We start from the raw sequence: 23,446 nt of genomic DNA on the forward strand, positions 1-23,446 counted from the left end.
AAGATTTCGAGGTAGATTGCAGCTTGATATATAGCCCTACTTATGTATAGGCCAAAAAGAAGTCAGCCATCCCGGAGTTCTATATATCCCTGATCAGATCACTATCTTCAAGTCATTGCAAATTTTTAATCAAGTCACGAAATCATTTCTAAATTTTTCAAGTCAATTCTTTTTCCTCTGTTTCAGCGCTTTAGGAATCGAGGTTTCCCGCATTTTCCGCAGTTTCCGCGTTTTAGGGGCCATTTCCGCGAGTTCCGCGTTTTCCGCAGTTTCCGCGTTCCCTCCTTTTAGGGTTACCCCTGTGAAACATCGTCGCTATACAGACTACAAGTAGTCAATTCATACCAATGCTAGATAAAAAACGATATTGAAATTCAAGTGCATCCTGTTACATGTGCTTGGGTAGAACGATCATGTAAATCAGGGGTCGGCAACCTTTTGCTAGTCGCGGGCCAAATTTCGGGTGTACAACTTTTTGGCGGGCCGGAATTTTTCTTAATACTATATTTTACGCTCACTTCTGTATATTATCCTACATTGCTGCAATCTCAATCATACCACTCAGAAGACACATGTATTTACACTTCAACAGCACAGAATAAATGTGACAATTGACGAAGCTTGTTTTGTGAAAGGTTTTCAAGTGCTGGTAACAAGTCGGATGAAACAAGAATCAGACCCTGTTCAAAATGGACGTCCGAAATACGTGAATACGTGCTCATCGTGAATTTCATTGTTCAAAACTATTGTTCACATGCGTATGTGCTTCCAAAAATCGACGACGCAATTTCTTTTGCATTTTTGGTCAAGCTGAGATAAAAACCAAGTTCAAGAACGTACTCGTCAAAGTTATGCAGCGATATGCTCTTTGTATGAAATTTGTCATTCAATTCAACTGCATCGCATTTCAGAAAGGCCTATTTGAAATTTTCAGGCAATGCTATTGGCGTCCACATTAAATGGAGTACTGAATAGTCAGAATTCATTTTGTAGAGAAGGAATGTCGGAAAAGCGGGTGAATATTCAGTAGTTAAATTTCGTATCACAGTTACAAATGTAGTGTTGGTACTAGGTTTTCTCTCCTCCAGTATAGGAAAGTGCGCATAATTTTCTTTGTACTGTTGACATTTCCAGAGTCACAGATTTGTTTTGAATGCGCCCCAACATCTCATGTATTTAGTTGTTTTCCCCCTGAAGTTGCAAATTCAATTTGTTCAGATGTGACGTTAAATGTACCAGGAAAGCAAGATGAGATAGCTATTTTCGATTACAGACTATGAGTCGGCAATATTTTTGTTTCCGAGGAAAGTTGCTATTTCATTTCTCAGTTCATACACTCGTGTAAGCACAGCTGCTTGACTTAATGCGCGAACATGACAGGTAGGCGTACATGACATCGCCATATTGATTCTCTGCTTCTAGTAATATCTGGCGTTATTGTTATTATTATTATTATTATCACAAACATGCTCTGGCGTCATTGCGTCATGAGATGTTCCAAGCGTTTTTGAAGCAAAGGAAGGACACTTTTATTGTCACACCCCATTAGAGTGGTAAACCCTTTAAAGAAGTATGTGTGTCTTGGTCTAGATTTTGTCTACTGATTTTTACCTCGGACGCTGATCATAGCGCGTGCGACTGATTGATTGCTCGTTAATTAGTTCGAATGGTGTTGTTTGATAGTCGTGAATATTGGCACACAGAGCTCGTGTGACCAGTGGAGAGAGAGGTCGTTTTGTTGTTGTAGCGTTTTCATCTTTCAAATATATTTCGCACAAGCTATCGCGGACTATTGACGATAATGGCCAGTTTCAAAGTGACGGATGTGTTGACGCGGTATGATGGAGCGGGTTATATAGCAACAACATCAATCGTAACTCCGGTGTTTCTCGACGGTGACGCATTTGCCGTGTACGACCAGTTACCGGAGACTGAAAAGAGTGACGAACCGCGCATCAAAGAGGCTCTGTTGCGTGCCTTTGCCTGTGATCAGCTTTTGGCGTATGGGGAATTCAAGACGAGGGTGTGGAATGAAGGGGAATCGGTCCACGTTTTCCTTGCCGACTTGAAACGATTAGCAAAGTTGGCGGGTATCTGTCAAAACGACGACGAACAGCTGTTGAATTTATCTTTCGTCTTGGGGTTGCCGAAACGCGTGACTGCTCAGATAAGGGCGACACCAAAGGCGGAGCAGTTAAGATTGACTGAGGTGCTATCGATAGCACGTGCCCGCGTTACCAATCATGGGTTGGATGGTGCCGAGATGAGCGCCATTGATGAGCGCCAAGGAACACCTTCGGTTGCGAGATACACCCGATTGATAAGCACTGATGCAGTCTAGTCTATCTCCATCTCCTACTTCAACCACCGTCGTTTTATGGCGTAACAATAGACTAATACGATGTAGGCTACTATTATATCGTAGCAATGCCGCATTTTTTCATGCAGTTGGAAATTCAATTTGTTCAGATATCACGTTAAATGTACCAGGAAAGCAAGGTTAGATACCCATTTTCGATTACAAGATTATGAGTCGGCGATATTTCTCAGTTCATACACTCGTGCAAGCATAGCTGATCGACTTGATGCGCGAACATGGCAGATATACATGACATCGCCGATTATCTGCTTCTAGTAATATCTGGCGCAACTGTTGGTGATTCAGTTTGTGCGACAAAATCATTTTAACAGTTTTCATCATTGTGGCCGAACACTATTCAGGTTTGTTGTCTTGGCGCACAATGCATTGTGGTGAATTAAACTATAGATAACTAACCTACGGAGGCTGAAACAGTGTTCGAGATTTTGTCATTGCGTCTCAAATGTTCCAAGCGTTTTTAAAGCAGAGGAAGGACTCCTCTATTGTCACACCCCATCAGAGTGGTAAACCCTTTAAAATATATGGTACACCTTCGGTTGCGAGATACACCCGATTGATAAGGACTGAACTAGTGATCTAGTCTACTCTATATCTCCTATACTTAAACCGCCTTCGTTTTATGGCGTAACAATAGACTATAATACGATGTAGGTACTTATATCGTATCAATGCCGCATTTTTTCCTAACAGTGCTGCACTGCAGATTGAAACTCTTTACGAAAGGGCGGGCCGTATTCTTGTGATAACTAATTATTATGTCGCGGGCCGGACGATTTCGCTTGGCGGGCCGGATCCGGCCCGCGGGCCGTAGGTTGCCGACCATAGATGTAAATCATAACGAGAAATATTCGGTCCTGTGCCTGATCTGGTGCTGTGAGAATACTCCTAGCCGGCTAGAGACCACTGAAAACTTCAACTGCAATAACACTTACGGTTCATTTTTTGAAATAAATCCTGCGTGGTGAGAGCTTTTCTGCATAGAATAATTAAGTCCGTATATCAAGAAAATATGAGTCGATTTTAAACGGAAAAGTGTTATCAACTCTCAAGATGTTAAAAAAAGAACATATTTTCGGAACGATGCTCAAACGCAGCGCCACAGACATAGCTCGGTGCCAGAGATGAGCGGATTTGAAATTTCTATGTCCTAATCCAATCCAAATCCGAACCTTCAAATCCAAATCCCAATCCATAACTTTTTCGCATTCAAGTCCATGTCCAATCCTAATCCGATTCCAACTGGAAATTCAGAAAAAATACTAATTTATGCCATGGAGGGATTCGAAAATTTTATTTCACAACCAACGATTCACTTGATTCAAGATAACTTAGTAACCATAATTACATTAATAACTGATCTGAATAAAGTTTGTCGCCATTCGCCACACGACATTTCAATCTCCCAGAAAATAGGTAAATCCAATCCAAATCCTAATCCGTTCTGAAAAAAATGTCTAATCCAAATCCAATCCAAATCCGACAAAATTTCACAAAGCCTGTTTTTTCAAAACCTAATCCAAATCCGTGCTCATCTCCGCTCGGTGCCCGCAGCCTCTGCTGTCTAGAGTCGCTCAACTGTGACGGGAGTGAGAGAGAGAGAAGTATGTCTTTTATTCGTCAACCATCAAATACAGAAAAGGCATTAGGCAATGTTCACAAACATTCTCGTCGAATAATGCCCTATTTTATATAATTGCCAAAATATATATTTCAGTAAGGATGGGTATTCGAAAAACACAGATTGGTTTTGGCCGGATTGGAAATCGCGATTTGCGAAGCCGGATTTTAATTTGGACAAGTTTCTGATAATTTCATACGAGTTTTGGATGAATTGGAGTATTTGCCAGTTTAAATTGAATTTGTAAATGATACGAAATGAATTCTAGATTTGGGCACGTATTTGAACTTTGAAGATCAAATCTGGAACCGGATTCGGACTGGAAAATATTCAACCCGCTAATCTCTGCTGCCCACTGCCGTTCAACACGCAACCGGTAAATCGGGACAGCAACAGCAACATAAATGACAACGCAGAACTGATATTTGTCTGATGCAGAACAAGCACAAAACCGGAAAATGGGGTAGTCTCTTTTTAAATATGTTAGCACTCTTTAAAATTCGACAGTTTAATAAAGATCTCGACGGCTGCAATATCATCTCGTTGATAGGTTACCTTGAATTATCCTCCGCCCTTTTGGAGCGACGATTGAGTGTTTAAGTTAAAGTTAAAGTTTATTCATAAAATTTCTTTTTTTCAAAACATCACAAGATTGCGATACAATGAAAGATAGGAAGATGCCTAAACGACTTGGAGTAGTCTTTGAGATCAGACGCCCACCTGGGCCTAGGCGATGTAATTAAGGGCAGGCATGCACATTGCACATGCACACTGAATATGAAAGTAAAAGAAGATAATATAAAATGACAAGCGACAAAATCAGGTGGCAAGTGAAGGAAGGCGAGATCGATATGTCAGGACGTGGTCCGGTAAATGGTCCGGGCTGACTACTATTCATTCAGTAGAAAAATCGCTTGTGGAAACATCAAATATAAATTATTAGGCATGCATGACTATTTTTGAGTTATCGTGATGAATATTTTACGATTTGAATATCAATAATGGAACCTGTGCTAATATCTCCCGTACATATGCCTATAGTCCTAGTTAGACGGGACAGTCTCAGTTTTTGAATGTCGCCGGCTCATTTGACAACAAGCCTATAACAGACACCATAACGTGTAGGCTACTGTAAGTTGTGCGCAAAAAATGTTCGTACAATGCTTGACACGATGTTTAAATGTGGGTTTTATTCCGTTTCTAACGGCATTTTGGAAGATATCCATGTTACAACCGTGAAGAGTAGCCGATATGTGGTGCATTTATTTGTACATGGCAAATATTCAACATAGGTAAACTAATGAACGTAAGGATCATAAAGCAAAATACAAAGCTGTGACTTGACATGTATGGCGTAAACGCCATAGCTAAGCATATAAGCACGATTCTCAACGAATACTCATCCTCCGTTGTTGCACCAGCACCAGCTGTGGTAGGTTCGTGATCTGTACTTGAACTGTGACCTGTGGTTTGTGCTACAGTCGCCGTACCTTGGTTAAAATGAATTTGCTATAAATTGCGTGCAAAAGAATTCCACAAAATGCTTGACACGACGAAGAAATGTGCGCTTGATTCCGTCTCTAACGGCGCGTTGGAGCTTGGAGGATATCCATTATCCATGTTACAACTGTCAACTATATACCCGATATGGATTGCTGTTATTTTGTGAAAGGCAAATAATGAATATGAACGTTATAAGGATCACAAAGAAAGTTGTGACTTGACATGTCCGTCGTACGCCAGGACTATATCTCCTCCACACACTGACACCGCGACCGGTTTTGCGTCTGGTGCATTTTACGAATGCCAGACCTCATGTATTATCGTGTCCGTTACTCGACTTTGTTATATTGACTGGAAACGGCATGATATTACACGTATAATTAACAATTTATTCCGTTATTTCGCCATTATTTGTGTACATTGTACAGTGTTATTGACCGTGGCGTAAAAGGCCGTCAGGCGATAGCGGCATTATTTTTGTCGAATAAATAACAAAAACAACAACAACAACCAGTATGCAAGTAAGCAATAATATCGATTCTGGTTCACAACGCCATAGGCACCATTCTGACAAATACCCACCTCCTGCTGTCACATTGGCTATTGCTGCTTCGCAGTCTGTGGTTGCATTGTGAGTTGCGTTTTGTTCTACATTTGTCGCGCCTAGATTAAAAATGTATATACATATACACTAGTGTAAGTTGTGCGCACTGACGTACGTAGAGACACAAGTCACCAGGGTCGTTAACGGCGTGTGACCCTCAGCGGTAACAATAACAGGAATAGATTCCGTATAAATAGCCTAATACACAATGATATGAATATACACAGGGACAAATATCACAGTTTCAATAAAATACTTGAAAATTAAAAAAAAAATGAAAATTACACTTGTATGCCAACTATAGCAGCTAATATGCATTGACTTCGACATGTAATTATACAACTGAATAGTGTATTAATATCGAAATGAACCCGAATATTCTCGGCTGACACTCGTCAGGAGTACTCGTCAGCAACTAGTAGAGAATTGGATAGAACATTGTATATCAACAATTGTATATACAGTGTTCTTTCCAATTCTCTAGTAGTTGCTGACGATTATACCCCTGACAAGTGTCAGCCGAGAATATTCGGGTTTATTTCAATATGAATCTACTATTCAAAAAACATTGTATATCAACAATCGTATCAGTATCGAGTGTAAACATCGATAGTTTACATTCGATAGTATCATAAACGGCATGACATTTTGAATAATCGGGATGGAGAGAGTGCTAAAGCTTTATGTACTATTTTTGGATGGTATACGAACTCCTTCTGTAGGCACAGACTTGGTTTGCGTATTTTGATGAAAGTCGACTCCAAGGCACCCAAATGAAAGTGTGAACGCCCTGAACGGCCTCTCCCGACAACACAGAATCTGTCGTACCGATATTTTTTTCCTGCAAACAGGATTATCACATAACTGTTATTGTTATATTTACCGAATAAAAATCCCACCTCCATCTGTAGCTCAGCGATAATGAAGTTTAATGATTCAAAGTCCGGGATTGTGAACACTCTGTCATCGGAGACACCGCCATTGGCGAATTCCTTCAATTCCTCTTCGTTAAAACCCCGAACTCCAATGGCAAAATTGGTGATATTTTCTTCAACGGTTTTCTGATATCTGACGTAAGTATTTTATTTTCAGTGTTAAGAATGATAAATAGAGAAATGCTTTGCGGGCAGAATGAAATCGCCTGGCGGGTCGTATGTTTCACACCCCTACCATTGTCTACACGATTATAAGACACTATTGTGACAACAGTGACGTTGTCAGGCTGTCGCAACGAATACGAAACATAAGTAAATATAATAAATGGTTACTCACGCTCGCGGAATATCCTCCCCATCTGTGGCTTCGCCATCTGTTAATAATATAATCACCTTGCTCGAATTTGGATAGTGTATGGACAGCGGAAATTCAACCTACAATAAACAAACGTCATCATTAGGCTACTATAATGATTGATTCTTTCGTAATAAAAATGGTATACATACGGATATATAAATAATAACCAGTTTATTATTTCAGGTGATATTTTTCCAATTGCATGATAATTAATATAAATATTTTTAAATTTCCTGATGCTCTTTACTTTTGTCACAATACACGGGTTATTTCACCAATACATATACTAGGCAAAAATACCGGTGTGACAAGACCGCAGTACACGCTGCCACCATTCTGGCACCAGGACACACCAGTGAAAACTATGTTTAGACCAGTGGTTCTCAACCTTTTTGGCCTCGCGGACCCCTTTTGACCGTCACGGACCCTCGCGGACCCCCTCAAGTTTTAGTACAATTTTAGCTCTGTTATGATGCAACCTTCATCTGTCTTGTGAAAATATGAACTGTAGGCTTGTGATAAACAGCAAAATAATGATTTTTCTTGAAGATAACATCATACTATTTATGTAGAAATTGGTCGACTTTTATTATTTCAAAGCTAATATTGCAGCGGTATTTCTTGAAGTACGTGGTCGTGTCTTGAAAATCCACGGCTTTGTTTTGATATGAACGAGGAGTGCCGAAAACCATTTCCGCTAAGATAGATGGAGGCTAATGCAATATTAACGCATAACGCTTCCGACGATACTTTTGGTGTGATCGCAACATTTATGGCACCAAAATGAAGAAACACATATTTTATGAACACATCACGTCCAGCATCTAGCGCAGGGACGGGCAACATACGGACCGCTGGCCGAATTCGGCCTGCAACGGCATTTTCATCGGCCCGCAGAGAGTTTCTACCGTCAAAGTGAAATCCTAATCTAAAAGTATAGACAAATTTTATGCTCCAAAGAATGGATCCAAGTTTTCCTACCAGAGAAAGACTGTCATGAAACGATTTGTTCTGTTCGGGTATACATATATATTTACGAGCAAACATTTTCGACCATGAACAATTGAACATTAACAAGACAAGGCTGCATACCAATATAACTTGTGATATGAATTTCTGGGTTGGAGTGTAATGCTTTGATAGCAACGAAACACTCCTTGTTCATCAAAAAATCAGCCTTGTCGATAGGGAATCCGCAATAAGAATGCTCAAAATCTGATTGCCGAGCTTTAAGAGCAGGTATATCATTGTCCGATTTATGACGAGTGTCAGCCGAAAGTATTCGGGTCCATATCAATATGAATATGCTATTCAATTGTATATTAAAGTTCTGTACCTCCAAGAAGCTGTTCCCTGCATTGCGACAAATTATGGAAATACTTCGGAAATTTTTATTTCAAACGACTGTTCAAACGACTGCTAACTTCATATCGAAAAGGTTCCGCAGACATTACGAAGTCACCCTGATTGACGTTACTATCTCCATATTTTTATTTTTTCCACAAACCCCAACAAAACAACATTTTGATGATATGAGTCATGAGGTTTCAGCAGTTGTGGTGCGAAACTGCTTCATGCTTTCTTAAATTAAAAAATAGAATAAAAATTAGGTTATCAACCATTCTAAAACTTTAGAGGTCTCGCGGACCCCCTGAAATTGCTTCGCGGACCCCCAGGGGTCCGCGGACCCCCGGTTGAGAACCGCTGGTTTAGACCAACACGCGGTGGTCAACTTGGACCAAGGTTTCCAGGAATCTGGTCCTCCAAGCTAAGATCTGTTTGGCATTTTCCCTTGTGGTGTCGCATGCTGACGTGAACTTGACTTGTCTTGGTATGTCCTGGCACCGGAACGGTCAGGGCTGATGGCTCCTGTTACCTAGGGTTACCATGTTTTGAGATCAGAGAAGGAGCACACTTTTTGCAATTGATATTAACAGACATTGAAACGGAAGAATTTGATGTAAAATGCTGAAAAAGAGCTCATTTTCCGAACCGGTGCCTGACAAACGGTTTTCACGGCTTTTATACATTGGGTTGACCTTTTGGCGTCAATTGTATGGAAAACCATGCAGTTTCCACGTTTCGTTTCTGCCGATATTACCATTTCTAGTTGTCTCTATGTCATCGTCCCACGCTCATGGTAATAAATGAGGACGAATTGCGAGAAAAGAGGACATTTCGGCGTCCTCGGAGAACATTTCGTTTTTTTTTTTAGAAACGAGGACAAATCCCATTAAAAGAGGACATATATGGTATACCAAATGTTGCCTCTATAACCCTCCGTAAAGCGTAATACGTGTAAGGTAGTGATCCAAGATACGGCATGTTCGATATTCGTGACGTCATGCACACGATGTTATCACATTCTCCCAATCCGAACGGTGTCACAAACTGCCTTGATTCACCGATCGGAATTCTGCATTAAAAAGATATAATTAAATATGTTGAATCCTTTTTGCAGTTGTGGAAACAAATCCGTCGCAAACAAATTCGTTTAGACCTCTGCCGTCAACATCCCGGAAGTTGCTGGAAATGGAATGATATGTATAGGTTCATGTCGTACCTTGGCTTCAAAAAGTTCAAATTCATGAGAACACGAGTATTTATGGACTCGCATCATACAAGGCGCAATTGTGATTTGTATTCGTAATCAATTTCAACGACCATAGCAGTTTCACGTAATCGCATTCGATTACAGTTGAAAAATAATAATCCAAAAGTAATCGAATATTTTGCATATAAAATCGAGTGCCTTGTATGAAAACAATTGCTCCACGTTTTACTTTGGACAAGCACTATAAGATAAAGTGAACTGTGATGTACGAAGTAGAAAATTCGGATTTGTGAACCTCACCGATTTTTTCGAAACGTCCTAGATATCCCTAGTTTGACTAAACATGTTTGGAGTGAAAAAATGAGCATATTATGAATCCGAGGCCATCAATATCACCCTACAGCAGTGGTTCTTAAATTTTTAGACCGCGACCCAAATCTGGGTTTTGATGACATCTCGCGACCCAGGCCTCGCACATCAAAACAATACATCTTAATACTAGTAAGCTGCGTTTTACGGGCGGACAACAGTTATATTCTACGCTGTTCTATGAAATATGTCTGACGCACGCGACTCAAATTGGGGTACATTATTTTCCTATGGGGGTCGTATTTGTATTGCAATTTACTACTGTCTACTCAGATTGCATGGACGAGACTATTCGTTGCCGGCAATTTCAACCACCAGACATATCAGTATCAAGTTTTTGGCCAACAAATGACGGTCAGTTTTGGCCAAGGCTTAATTTATCGCCGCCGATCTTTTTGACACCGCTATTTTTTCAGCCGCATGTTGGCCAAAACTTAATGTCTTCGTGTGTCCCGGCGCGAAGGCGTTGGACTCGAATACCTGTGTATCATATTCCCGCACCCTCTCGTTGCGCGGCAATACACTTAACAATCCAGATAAAGCGAAACCAATGTTGGACAAATCTTATCATGAATTCAGATCAATTTGTGTGCTACAAAGGTCGGCACATTTTCATGATGAAGCCATATTGTATTTATGACTTTTCTAGGTGTCTCGCTTATTGGCTATAGTACCCAACGCAATGACCTCTATAGATATTTAATAAATATCCTTGAAATCGGGCGGAGATCTGTTGTGTTACAAGAAATTCAACAAATATTACATACATTTTAAAAGATAGCTCTGGCGCCGTTGCGACCCAAAATTATACCTATCGTGATCCATACTTTAAGAACCTCTGCCTAGAGTTTCACAGAAGTGAGTTGAACCGGAATTTGAACTCGATACTGAACAGCGAACATTATGACTCGGACTCGACCCGTTGCTCAATGACTTGAACTCGGACTTGACTCAGTTGTGAATTGAAAATGACTCGAATCGCACCTATATAAGTCAAATTGACTTGTGACTGGGAAGTCGGAACCTTACGACTTGATTACAACCTTGGACAACACCTATGAGAAAACTATAACGCTCTGCCATATTTCTGGTCTCCAACCATTACCGCTAGCTCGTAGAATGACAGTGGCAAGCACTATACTGTTTCGTTCTTTGGGTTAACAATTTTTAGCACTTCGGCGAATTCCAGTATACCGTGGTATAAGACTAACATTGGAAAAATCCATCTTTGTTGGAATATTGGAGAACTTCAAATTGAGCCCGTCCCCCGAAAGTATTGAATAACGCGGTGATAGCATTCCCGAGCCATGTCTTCACAACGTTGAAATTAGAAACACCAATCGATCCAGATCCGTCGACGACAAAAATGATGTCGATCAGAATATCATCTGTGCAGTAGTGCAGAGTACACAATACTTATATTACTGTATAAATACACACGGATTTCCTCCTCACCGTCGGTCGTACAGGAATAGGACTACGTCATCGCCACGAAACCGCATAGAATGTATATAAAAAGCCTCATCTCAACGCCTGCTTTCGTTTCATTTGAACTTCAGAATATTCAGATATGTATACACTATAGGCTTATTGTTTGATATTCACAATTTACTCCTGTCGAAATGTCTGTGGAGAACACACAAAAATTAGGCAGTCGACTCATAATATGACCCATTGATGAGACGGGTAATCGATACAGAAGATAAATTGATGCCGCTATCATGAACGGGATTGTTATGTTCTTGATCTTATTAGAACAATAACTCATGGTACCAGGTTTCCATATGGAATCAGTATATTCTCAGCAGAATTACATAACGTCAGACGACACGACCCAGAGTGCAGATAAACGAAAGATGACAGGCAACAGAACACAAGGGTATAAATACAAGCACGACACATGAGGAAATAATGATTGGCGGTAATTACTATAGTCCTATAGAAATCAAGAGTTGAACGATACTAAAGGTAAATGCACGAACATAACTGGGATGTGAAAGCCTAGAGCTGGAACAATGTCGGCAGCACAGACCAGAAGACGAAACGCGCGAAACAGGAAGGTGATGAATGAATGAGGGCGGGGACTTTGCAAGTCGTCCATATAAGCTTACAAAAGCACAGAACAATAGGCTGAATAGTGAACAGACATTGATGTGACTAACAATTGACATGGCGTCATGTTAAGTTACGTGTAAATACAAATTACGCTCTAAAACAAAATGGTCGTTCGTCGCCATTGTGACTGGCCGCCGGTCCTAACGCGATGTCCGTATATAGCTAAACCCATATATCTGATGATATTTTGCTTATTAATAATCTACCACGAGATCGGCTTAAATCGTACAAAATCCCGGTAACTTACTTCGTAAGCTTACGATACTTTCTCATTGAGACTGTAGCACGGGAGTTTGACGTAGTACCGTGCATGTCCAGATTGTCCACTGCATTCAAGTCAACATACAGGCAAGCTCAACTGGATAAATACTAGTCAGCGCTCGAGACCACCGGACCACAATATGATATATCGACTTCACACATGCCACCTCATTTTGTCGCTTGCTGTCCTGTAATGTTATCTTCTATTACTTTTCATTCAGTGTATGCCCACTGCCCAGTGTATGCCTCTTCTTTACGTCGTCTAAGGGTCAGGTGGGGGACAGAAGTCATTTCAAAGAATACTCCAAGTCGTTTCGACACCTTCCTATCTTCTCAGTACAAACGGGGTTCAAACAGATGCACCAACTCCATGGGGCTGCGTCCTGTTTTCCTAGCTCTATATGCATCCGCGTGTATAAAGGCTACATATGCATAGGATGTAGCAAATATTTATCGGAACATAAGCAATAATGACATCGATATCAACAGCAATAAATTAATTGATCTTCTTATGCTGCCGTTGCAAGGTTCCCGGATGGTTAGATAATTATAAAAAGTGGCTGGGAAATCGGTGAAAAGGCCGTCAGCTCCTAAACCGAGGAACATTTCAAATTCCGCATAAGGATCAGCGCCGTAATCATGAGCCATGAACTGATCTTCGTTCCTGAACGTGTACGGGTGCACCTAAATTCAAACAAAACATTTAGGCAAATCGTCATATGAAGACATGGAGACGAAGCTGATTGTTTGTCCGCATTTATGCGAACATTTTTGCTACAGTGTGTACAGGACCGTAACTGCCGCACCCCAAAACCCCCAATTGGGGCGGCCGAGCTCGAAGGGGGCCCAAATTTATTTCGTGAATTAACATAAATTATAGAGTATTTTTTTGAAAATTTATGCAACTTTCAAAAAAATTTTCGCGCTACGCGTGATTTTTTGGTAGCCTTCCCCAAGAAAAGAACACGAAAGATTTTTAGAAATGGACATATCGGGGTTGGCCAATACCGCGACACGACGCACCAAGACATATAACGATTTAGGACATATTACATGCGACTCCAATAAGTGTGCCAGAACGATCGGCAGCGTAAAAACGTTGGCCGAAAAGGAGTGCCCTTATGCTGACCGAAAACTTCGTTATATAGCCTATACAAAATACATATAGCTTTAATTGTCCACAGCCTAGGCGCCGAATGTTCCTGTCTTGGTAATCTGAAACTCAGAAGACGAATTCTATCCCGCGGGGAAAAATTATACGCCAGTGAAGAAAAACCAATTTGAAATCGTGTGCGTCTTTTAGTTTAGTACGTTTGCCTGATTCTATATTTTTTAATATAGCAGACAGGAGGTCACGAAATAACATCATGTAACGAAGTCATACCAAAGGGTCCGCCCGCCGAAGATGTTTAATTATTATTTACGGGCCCTACAGTTTCCAAGACACCTCACTCAGCTCTACCCGTAAATCTGATAAAGTGAGCAGAGAGGACAAGAAATTGATAACAATATATATGCAATTCCCGATCTTATTGACCGATTTTATCATGAATTATCGAAAATCTTAGCGCCTGGCGCTGGCTCACTAAGCAGTACGGCTGATTTCGTGGCAAAAGCGATCAACAAGATGGGATCCGGTTACCGGGGTCGGTTTATCACCTTATGGGAGCCCAAGACTCTAGTTTTTTGGGACCTGACGAAGTGCTGTTTCGTTCCTACCAACGGGTATACGCCCGAAGATGTTTAATTATTATTGAGGGGTCCTACCTTTTTAAATACATCTTACTCAGCTCTACCGGTAAATCTGAATACGTCAGCAGATAGCGGATGAAAATTGATAGCAATATATATGCAATCCCCGATGATACTGACCGATTCATTCCGGTTTATCACCCTATGGGGGGCCCAAGACCAACGTTTGGGAGGGGGCTGACGAAGTGCTGTTACGGCCCTGAGTGTGTATGATACGCATGGCATTTATATGCCTCAATCGGAAATTTATTGTGATAGCTTGAACAAATTAAAGTGAGGCGTATATACCTATAGGCCTAGGCCTACTGTTGTACGTTATGCTGTTTGCAACTTACAGGCCACATTGGTTCGATAACTGTAAGATATTTTTCTAGTCGCAATATCAGTATGAAAGAATGATCTGAAACAACGTAGAAGACTTGGTGTTGACCAACGTCGTATAAGGCTATACTAATGAGTTGAAAAAAATCATTGAACTTACCACGAAACCAAAGCGATGAGCTCTCTCGATGAAATCGGTACTTCTGATATTCCTGTTAGTAATTGGATCCACCAGTACTATTACTGATTTCGACGGGCCTATCCCATCTACATAAGATGCCATTTCACTCATAATGCTGTCAGGTATAGTTGTGGCAGTTAAATACACAAGTGGTAGATCCGTTATGTTACTAAGATACCGGAGACTGCGAATATCAAACGATTGCAATAAACACGGGGACGACTTCGAAATGTATCCATAGTTTCGGAGAACCGGGATAAGTAAATCTTCCATAGTTGTGTTGCTGGATGTCAGGAATCTGTTGAAGAAATCCGGCAGTTTCGTCTCCAAGTATATTCCCACCGTCTTCGAATTGGATTGGTTTTGAGCCACGGTGATGTGCTCTTCTAAACTTGCGATTGCGAAGTCGCCGTTATAAGACTGGTCGCGATAGCTACGCTGCTGAACCTATTCAACAGTGATGACGTATAAGTACAGCAGTTATGAATCAGCCTGTAATGTAATGCCTATACAAGTATGCAATGTATCGAAGCTCACTGTATATTCAAGCAAAGGTGGCGTTAAATCAATACAGGCAGACGGTACAGACATATGCAGACATGAACATGTGCTGTTGAAAAATGGAGATGACAGCAATAGCAAATTAAATACATCCAAGTTAATATTATTAGGACTTGAAGCGCCTGATCAGAATGATGTTAAAGTACCCGTTTACACTATTCATATCCTATGAACAAATAATGGTTACATGCACAAAATTGCATTTCTATACATCAATTTGAAGAGCTGCTTGGAGGTACAAGAACTTCAATATACAATTGAAAAGTATATTCTTATTGAAATGAACCCAAATATTTTCGGCTGACACTCGTTAGGGGTAATCGTCAGCAACTAGTAGAGAATTGGAAAGAACATTGTGTAGATAACTAACACACGGAGGTTAGTAATATATAGTGTATCAACAACCGTATCACCAAATATGACGTCATCGGCATGAAATTTCGATTAATCGGGGCGAAGATATCGCTTAATCTCAATGTACAATTTTTAGATGGTACACGTCACACGATCTCGTTCTGTTGGTATAGACTAGCTTGGCGTATTTTGATAAAAGACGATTTCAAAGCACACAATTGAAAGTGATATACAATGTTCTTTTGAATTCTCCGCTAGTTGCTGACGATTACCCTTGACAAGTGTCAGCCGAAAATATTCGGGTACACTTCAATATGAATATACTATTACATTGTATATTGAAGTTCTGTACCTCCAAGAAGCTGTACAATTGAAAGTGTGAACGACCTCTCCCGACGACGCGGAATCAGTCGTCTCGATAACTTTTCGCAATTCCAGAAGTAGCCCAAAAATGTTTGCCAATGGTAGAATTCATGACCTTTGCGTGTTCTGACTCAAGCTTCAGGGATTGAGTCGGATATCAATTTCATACGAACAGGACTTCAAAGCCGCCATTTAGGCACATAGCTTCTGTGAATTTAATCCTAGAAATCGTCGTTATTTTGTCCCATTCCAAATAATTACAAAACATATTTATCCGCGCCTTTGTTTAACTATTTTTTGCATCTAAAATTGAATTTCGCGAATGCGGCTGCATTGGGGATTGTTTACCCTTCTTATTGTCTTCAATTCCTCCAGCGTGAAGTCGATCGTGAAAAAATCTTCCACATTTCGTCCCTGAGACGGTATGAAATAACTTTGTTTTCTATCAGCAAACTCCGGTCTTGACGCGACGTCTGTAGTTTGACTCAACCAAGGTTCGTGGGCGCAGACGAAATGAAGATCCTGACAAAAGATTGCACGTAGCAAGCTCAGCAAAATTTACAGCGCATCGCATATACGCATATATAATGAAAGTTAATTAATTATGATCATTGATCATGATTAGGCTGTTTAGCATCACAATTTACAGGATGGTGTAGATTGTAGACTATTATGACGAATCACAATGTGATCACTCAATGTGATCACTGGTAAGCGGAACAATAAGAACTATACATAGTCTCAGACCGATTTAGAAAAAGACAAGCATATTTTACTTTTATAATACATGGATGGATATGCATTTATAGAATTACCTTCGTCACAGCTAAATCGCATTCTATCATATCGGCACCTTGATCGACAGCTAGTTGATACGCCTCCACGGTATGTTCCGGTAACTGACCTTGACAGAGAACACGAATACCAATGATGTTATAATCATAATCAAGATGCAGCCGATAAAAATATCACCGGACTCGTTCCCTGCAAAAAGCTTGAACGTTAAGACTACAGGACTTTCGGAGTATCATGTTATTTTACAATACAGTAGGCCCGCATATAAGAAATGCGAGAACATGTGGTTTTGAAAAATGTATGGTTTGTAAGAAGATTTCGGAACAGAAAATCGTAGAGAGTGACAAAACTCAAGCAATTCAACAATGTAATTAATTATCTGTAATATGAACAATGGGTGGTGACTGGTGATATCAGTAGCAGTTTATGAATAATTTGATCATTTCAAAACACCACAATCAAAATGAAAAGAAGGTGTCGAAACGACTTGAAGTAGTCTTTGAAATCAGACACCCACTGGTCCTAGGCCAGTGGCCAACCTTTTTGCTATTCACTGGCGCATTTCGATTACTCATATAGCCTACGGCCGCATTCCGGTGCATAGTCGTGTCGTGATGAACTAAATGGGCGCCAAATACCCATGTTAAATTGTACAAAGTGTTGATGTCCATTTCCGGCGAACTTTGGACAGGCAGTATAACTACTATATTAAAATCGAGAAATCAAGTCGCTTTTAATCGCGCAAATAGCGCGAAGAAAATTTCAAGATCAATTCAAATCTCTCAAAAATTCGAGAGTCAGTAAATTCAATTTGCACATTGACGGGCGCCATCAGCACATACTAATCGAATTACGTGCCGACGGCCGCATAACAGGTTGGCTACCCCTGTCCTAGGCGGTGTAAATAAGAGGCATGCACACTGGATAGAAAGAACATAAAACTATTCGTGATTAAAATGAATGGCACATGTGCCGATAGGCGAGGTTGATAGGTCAGATCGAGGTCTGATATTCTTGAGGGCTGACCAGCTGGTTCTTAAACGTCGCATGGACACTGGACAGTGTAAACAAACTGAAACGATTTGCTTATGGTGCAGAATTGTTATTACCGCTTCGTACGCAGCTATGGTTGCTAGTATTTGTTGAAAATTTCGTCCAAACTAGTAGTTTTGACCAAGGGGCGAGTAATCAAATTACCAGGGGCGCTAGTCATGGCACCCATGTTGCCCAAGTAGAATGCTAACTGCTAATGCACAGTTAAGCTCTACTAAAAGTCAAGCTTTCGTAAAGTTATTTCCGTTCGCGCTTGTTAGTTGGTGCCACATCAGAAAACTCGCTTGTGATACATACCAGAGCTGCCCCTGTGCGCAATAATCAACGGTTTAGTTGCGGCAGCATCGCTTGTTTCATTGGCGTGGATATTTCCGATGCACGCGAGAAGCAGAAGCACTGAGACATAAATTCTGCGTAATATCAATTCAGCATTCGATCATCACTAATATATACTCGAGCTCATCTATCCACCGTATTATAATTAGATGTCCCAGACTAATATTTAGCTTTTGATGCCAATTGACTTGAATTGAAAACCTTATCTTCATTGTATATGTCCGATTGCCGAAATCGTCGCCAAAAGCTCGAGTAGGGCATAATTAGGAACTTTTCGCAATAGCTTCAGGTAAGCAGTTCAAGTCATTGCTTTATCAATTCACATTTACGATGTGTATTTAACTCACCTTTCGAATTCATAGCGTTGGCGTAAGCCTTCCCTGCAACGTAGAGTTCAATTAATATATGCCTCATGTTGTATTATTGTTTAACGAGGCAAGTTGGCGGTTCTTTCAGTGACCAATATTATATTCAATAGCCCCTTGATGTTGTGTCACCAAGCCATCTTACCCAATAAGATGTGTAATGTACTTTGTGCATGAAGTAGTGTGATAATGGTAGACGCGTCATGCGATAGCTATACTAACTATCAATGTTAATAACAGAGAGCTCCTTCTTCTAATTGTCAACATCGCCTACAAAATAAATGATCGCTAATCAAAACGAAAATATGATATTAAATTTTATCAATTTCAAATCAATGTCTTAATCCTGACTCTGCCCGAAAACAGCTGCCAGTTTCCACAGAATCGTTGGGTGACTAAGGCTAAGGCTGAACAACGATCTGGTGCTTATTTTCGTCGGCTGCATAATGCATATGCATGATGATAACTTCGATATATATTGAAGAACCACAGGTCTAGTCTTTTGCATTCCTTTGTAAGTTGATACGTGTGCACAGTAAAACCCACAGTACAACATATGCATGCACTGAACTGAGAAACAGCAAATGATCTTGTAGTGCTGAGCTGGATCCCATTCTGAATGCATGCAGACGAAGCGTATCAAGTGATACAAACCTGGTCTCATGAGGTAGCAGTCGACTGCGCTGCGGTCGATCCAATTGTAAAACCAAGTCAATCCTTTATCCTCCTAACTACACTGCTCGGAGCCCCAATAACAGTGTTAAGGAATGGTGTTTGCCTTTGCATCGTCGCAGAACAAACAACATCTTTATTAGCCCGTATGTTAAAAGAGAACACACGATGTTATTCGGACAACGATCATTGCGGATTTACTGCGTGCCTTTGACGTCACATAGGCTACTGCGTGCCTTTGACGTCACATTGGACTACCGCCCGGACAGTGCGCGAATCAGGAATGTCCTCTTCTACAAATAAATCGCAGTATTGTTTAACGTCCAACGTCGTTAGGAGCCTTATGTATATCGCGGCTGAATCGAATGTCACCTTTCACCAATTAGCCTGTCAGTGGTTCTTCAGCTTCACCTTGTCGGCGCTCGTACCCCTTGAGCTATCAATAAAATTTCTCGTATGCCCCCTGTTCATGGTCAGGCCGTTCCAAACGCTGTCCTTTGCCTCCACAGTGTTTTCAGCAAAAATTCTAATACGGGTCGTTTCATTAATCGTTACTACCCTTTATATGCACGATTCACAAACAAACAAACACACTTTTTTCCGTATCGAATAAAGCCCAGGATTCAAAATTCGGACTTCGTGGCCTAAACTTCATATGTATTGGCCTGTGATTGGAGAGGATTTATGGCTGGCGCGGATGAAATGCTGATGTTTAATAGTCCCGCATCAGCAGGTTGCACCACACCAACATCCGTAGACTAAAACATTCTAATGGCGCCATGCGATATTAGAATGTGCGTCGCGCATAGAAAGTTTTCGAGTTGAATAAATATACCCAGAAAATATTCCGCTTTTTCTAGGTTTGCAAAATATTTTTGGACTTTAAACATCGTCACAATGCAACTATCTTAAGTAAACTTGTTATATAAATGAGTCTAGCCTTATTCGATCTTGATATCTCAGGGAGCCGCATCGTTGTGTCCCTGCAATATGGGCCCCGGCCCGTAATACAAATGCGTGAAATACCGCACTCTCGTCATCTCATCCGCGTAAGCGGTGTCTTAAAAAGCCTAGAAGTGGGCAGTGCTACAAGTTGGCAACTATGGAATCAAAAATAAAGAAAATCGACCAGGTGTAAATGACCCATGTAGTTGACAAACGCCATGAATACCTCAAACAAACAAATTGTTAAGAAATGTGAATTTGGAATCGCGTGCGTCTCATGACATACATGGTTTTACGTTCGGTTCATACGTGTGCGCGACACCAATATCATTTGAGTGGCGACAATCTTTTGGCGGACTCAATTAACTACATGTTTCAACAATGTAATCAACAACAGTGGTAAATGGACCAGTTCATTCATGCATGAATAATTCGAACATGGTTGTCTACCGGAGATGAGCACGGATTAGGATTAGGTTTTGAAAAAACAGGCTTTGTGAAATTTTGTCGGATTTGGATTGGATTTGGATTAGACATTTTTTTCAGAACGGATTAGGATTTGGATTGGATTTACCTATTTTCTGGGAGATTGAAATGTCGTGTGGCGAATGGCGACAAACTTTATTCAGATCAGTTATTAATGTAATTATGGTCATAGGCGCCGACTTACGTGGTTACGAGGTGGCGCAGCCACCTCGTGACCATATTTACGAGGTGGCGGCCACCTCGTACAAAATGCTCAAACACCCAAGTGATTTGTGACCAGTAATCAGGCGAATCCACGCGACCTCGTTAGGGACGTCTTCGATTTCGATACGCGCGTGTGCCAGACGCGTAGCCTTGTGGTTTCGGGGGTCCCTATTTGAAACGCGAAACCCCGTCATTTTGAAATGATCATTCTAACTCTAACATTCAGTCGCTATTCAATAATTGTATTATCAGTGTTCCGCGCGGCTGATTTGCGAGAATTGTGTTGTCAATTAGAGATGATCTGTGATGATCTGCCGCTGAGATGGTCGCGAAATTAGGTCATTCATTCCCGTGCGCGTGGCAATCGTCGCTACCCGCTAGCCTGATTTATCGCGTCCCGAACAATAAGCCTGGTTCCGCAGACTTGAGCAATCTCATCTGCGATAGGCTCATTTCACATTATATCATCGCTTGCCTGCGTAATTGCATCTGCATTGGCGGCTTCGGCCTGGTGTGCACGATATCATCGCTGACTACACAATACCATCTGCAATAGGCCTGTTGTGAAAGGTATCATTGCTGGCCTAACTATCGCGTCTTGGGCATAGCATGCTTTGGCTCCTATCTCTCGCTGGTTTGGAGACAATGCGGTCGAGTTTTCGCTAATTAGTGATTGTTTTATGTCATATTGATTAAAAAGCGACATCGCGAAACTGAATAACATCGAATCGTTAGAGACGCCGTCGAGTTCGATACGCGCGTGTGCCAGGCGCGAAGCCAGGGGGCATTCGGGGGGCGAAACCTTTTGAAACGCGAAACCATGTCATTTTGAAACGACCATTCTAACTCTAATATTCAGTTGCAATTCAATAATTGTATTATCATTGTTGCGCCGGGCCGAATTGCGAGAAGCATGTTGTCAATTAGTGAGAAGATTCTGTGATGATCTCCCGCTGAGATGGTCGCGAACTTAGGTCAGTCATTCCCGTGCGCGTGGCAATCGTCACTAGCCCGATTTATCGCGTCTTGAACAAGCCTGCATCTGCAATAGACCCAGTTCACTCTATCTATACCATCGCTTGCCTGCGCAATCGCATCTGTATTGGCGGCTTCGGCCTGGCGTACACGATATCATTGCAGGCATATACTATACATGAGCAATGAGCATCTGCGATAGGCCTGGTTCGAAAGATACCATTGCTGGCTTAACTATGGCGTCTCAGGCCTAGCATGCGTTGGCTCCTATCTGTGGTCGAGTTTACGCTGATTGGCGATTGTTTTATGTTACATTGATTAAAGAGCGACATTGCGAAACTGAAGAACATCGAATAGCTGCAAAGAGACTTTAACGTGCGTAATTGATTCCCGCTAATACTTGAACGTAACCATCAGAAGATGTGTATCATGGCTTGAGTTCTAAAAGACGACACAGGTCTGAACCACCTGAAATCGGTGCCGTCAAGTTCGGACATTTTGATTTGCGAAAACTGTCATCGAGGCTGCGTAATACGTGCGCGACTTCGCGTATTTAATTGTTCACCACAGATCAGGGATTCTCAAATTGACAGCACTATCGGACTCTTTGGCAAGCTTATCATACGAGTAAAACGTCAACATGAATACCATCCTAGATCTACTCTCCCGACCATCCACCCAAATAGACGATCTGCTTTTTTAAAATCTAAATGATGTGCGCCCACATTCGTTTACAAAACCATCTTGAGCTAGCTAGCTACGTGTGATAGTCTTCGTAATCGGAGCGCGAAATTGGAGGATGTGTTGGTGTGTGCCTCCAAATTGGAATTCATTTCTGCGCATATTCGTTTCACTAAGAAGGCTTTGCCAGTGAGATTAATCTGGAAATGCAGCAATACAGCTTCAACACCGATATAATGTGAAAACAATTGTCGCGACGACAGCTACTCAATACTATGTCAAACTCAAGACCCATTCGTAGCGATACTGATTAGAATACACGCTTTCTCGTTTGCAACCATCCGTATTTTTTGTTTTCTACTTGATACATTCGTACTCCGAAATTGCCGCACAAAGTCATTTTTCAGTGTTCCTTTCGTTATTAAAGTGCATTAGGCGATGCCATGCCATTGTCAAATATTGATGCATAACGAGATTCTGGGTGGCACAAATTCTGATTTCATTCGATTCGGTTGAACAAGGAACCTATATTCCGATCAACTTGATTGCTGGATGTACTCGTATCGAGAACAACAATATCGAATATTAAACTATTGGGCATTTCGTAGACAGTGGATTTCTATTGATAAGATCGCGGCATGCACCCGGAAGTGGAAATATTTCTAGCCCAGGGGTAGCCAACCAGCGGCCGTAGAAGGAAATTTG

At 41.1% G+C, this 23,446-nt stretch overlaps 3 protein-coding genes across 3 annotated transcripts in view; 1 reads left to right on the forward strand and 2 right to left on the reverse strand.

Annotated features, from left to right (window-relative positions):
* Window positions 1-3,988: 3,988 nt before the first annotated feature.
* Window positions 3,989-12,558, reverse strand: LOC145457626 (collagen alpha-1(XII) chain-like). The gene is made up of 8 exons (XM_080335848.1): window positions 12,528-12,558; window positions 11,533-11,736; window positions 10,802-10,844; window positions 9,667-9,814; window positions 7,378-7,475; window positions 6,989-7,173; window positions 6,084-6,164; window positions 3,989-5,488 (listed from the first exon to the last, which is right to left on the reverse strand). Exons 1-8 carry the CDS (start codon window positions 12,556-12,558, stop codon window positions 5,226-5,228), a joined length of 1,053 nt encoding a protein of 350 aa, XP_080191974.1. The 3' UTR covers window positions 3,989-5,225.
* Window positions 12,559-13,130: 572 nt separating this feature from the next.
* On the reverse strand, window positions 13,131-19,930 carry LOC145456719 (uncharacterized). Its single transcript, XM_080334823.1, has 7 exons — window positions 19,433-19,930; window positions 18,761-18,793; window positions 18,375-18,473; window positions 17,045-17,133; window positions 16,578-16,751; window positions 14,931-15,398; window positions 13,131-13,381 (listed from the first exon to the last, which is right to left on the reverse strand). The coding sequence occupies exons 1-7, from the start codon at window positions 19,440-19,442 to the stop codon at window positions 13,148-13,150; spliced, it is 1,107 nt and encodes a 368-aa protein (XP_080190949.1). The 5' UTR covers window positions 19,443-19,930; the 3' UTR covers window positions 13,131-13,147.
* The window catches only part of LOC145456710 (WD repeat-containing protein 19-like), a 392,619-nt gene continuing 388,000 nt past the window's right edge, over window positions 18,828-23,446 (forward strand). The window contains exon 1 of the mRNA XM_080334813.1: window positions 18,828-18,838. The gene's annotated coding sequence lies outside the window, so the exon portion shown is untranslated. The remainder of the gene's footprint in view (window positions 18,839-23,446) is intronic.

Source organism: Botryllus schlosseri, chromosome 15 (genome assembly GCF_051294905.1).
Source record: "Botryllus schlosseri isolate E-star chromosome 15, Bs_hap1, whole genome shotgun sequence".
Lineage (NCBI taxonomy): Eukaryota > Metazoa > Chordata > Ascidiacea > Stolidobranchia > Styelidae > Botryllus > Botryllus schlosseri.

Excerpts from the sequence above, each read along its gene's own strand:
- LOC145457626 (XM_080335848.1), bottom strand. The coding sequence starts at position 12,558 with ATGGCGACGAACGACCATTTTGTTTTAGAGC. Across the intron at positions 7,476-9,666 it reads CTTTACGGAGGGTTATAGAG|GTTGAATTTCCGCTGTCCAT; the intron begins GCAACATTTGGT and ends TGTTTATTGTAG. Across the intron at positions 7,174-7,377 it reads GGGGAGGATATTCCGCGAGC|ATATCAGAAAACCGTTGAAG; the intron begins GTGAGTAACCAT and ends TACTTACGTCAG.
- LOC145456719 (XM_080334823.1), bottom strand. Across the intron at positions 17,134-18,374 it reads TGCGCACAGGGGCAGCTCTG|GTCAGTTACCGGAACATACC; the intron begins GTATGTATCACA and ends TTCTCTGTCAAG. Across the intron at positions 15,399-16,577 it reads AATTGAAGACAATAAGAAGG|GTTCAGCAGCGTAGCTATCG; the intron begins GTAAACAATCCC and ends ACTGTTGAATAG.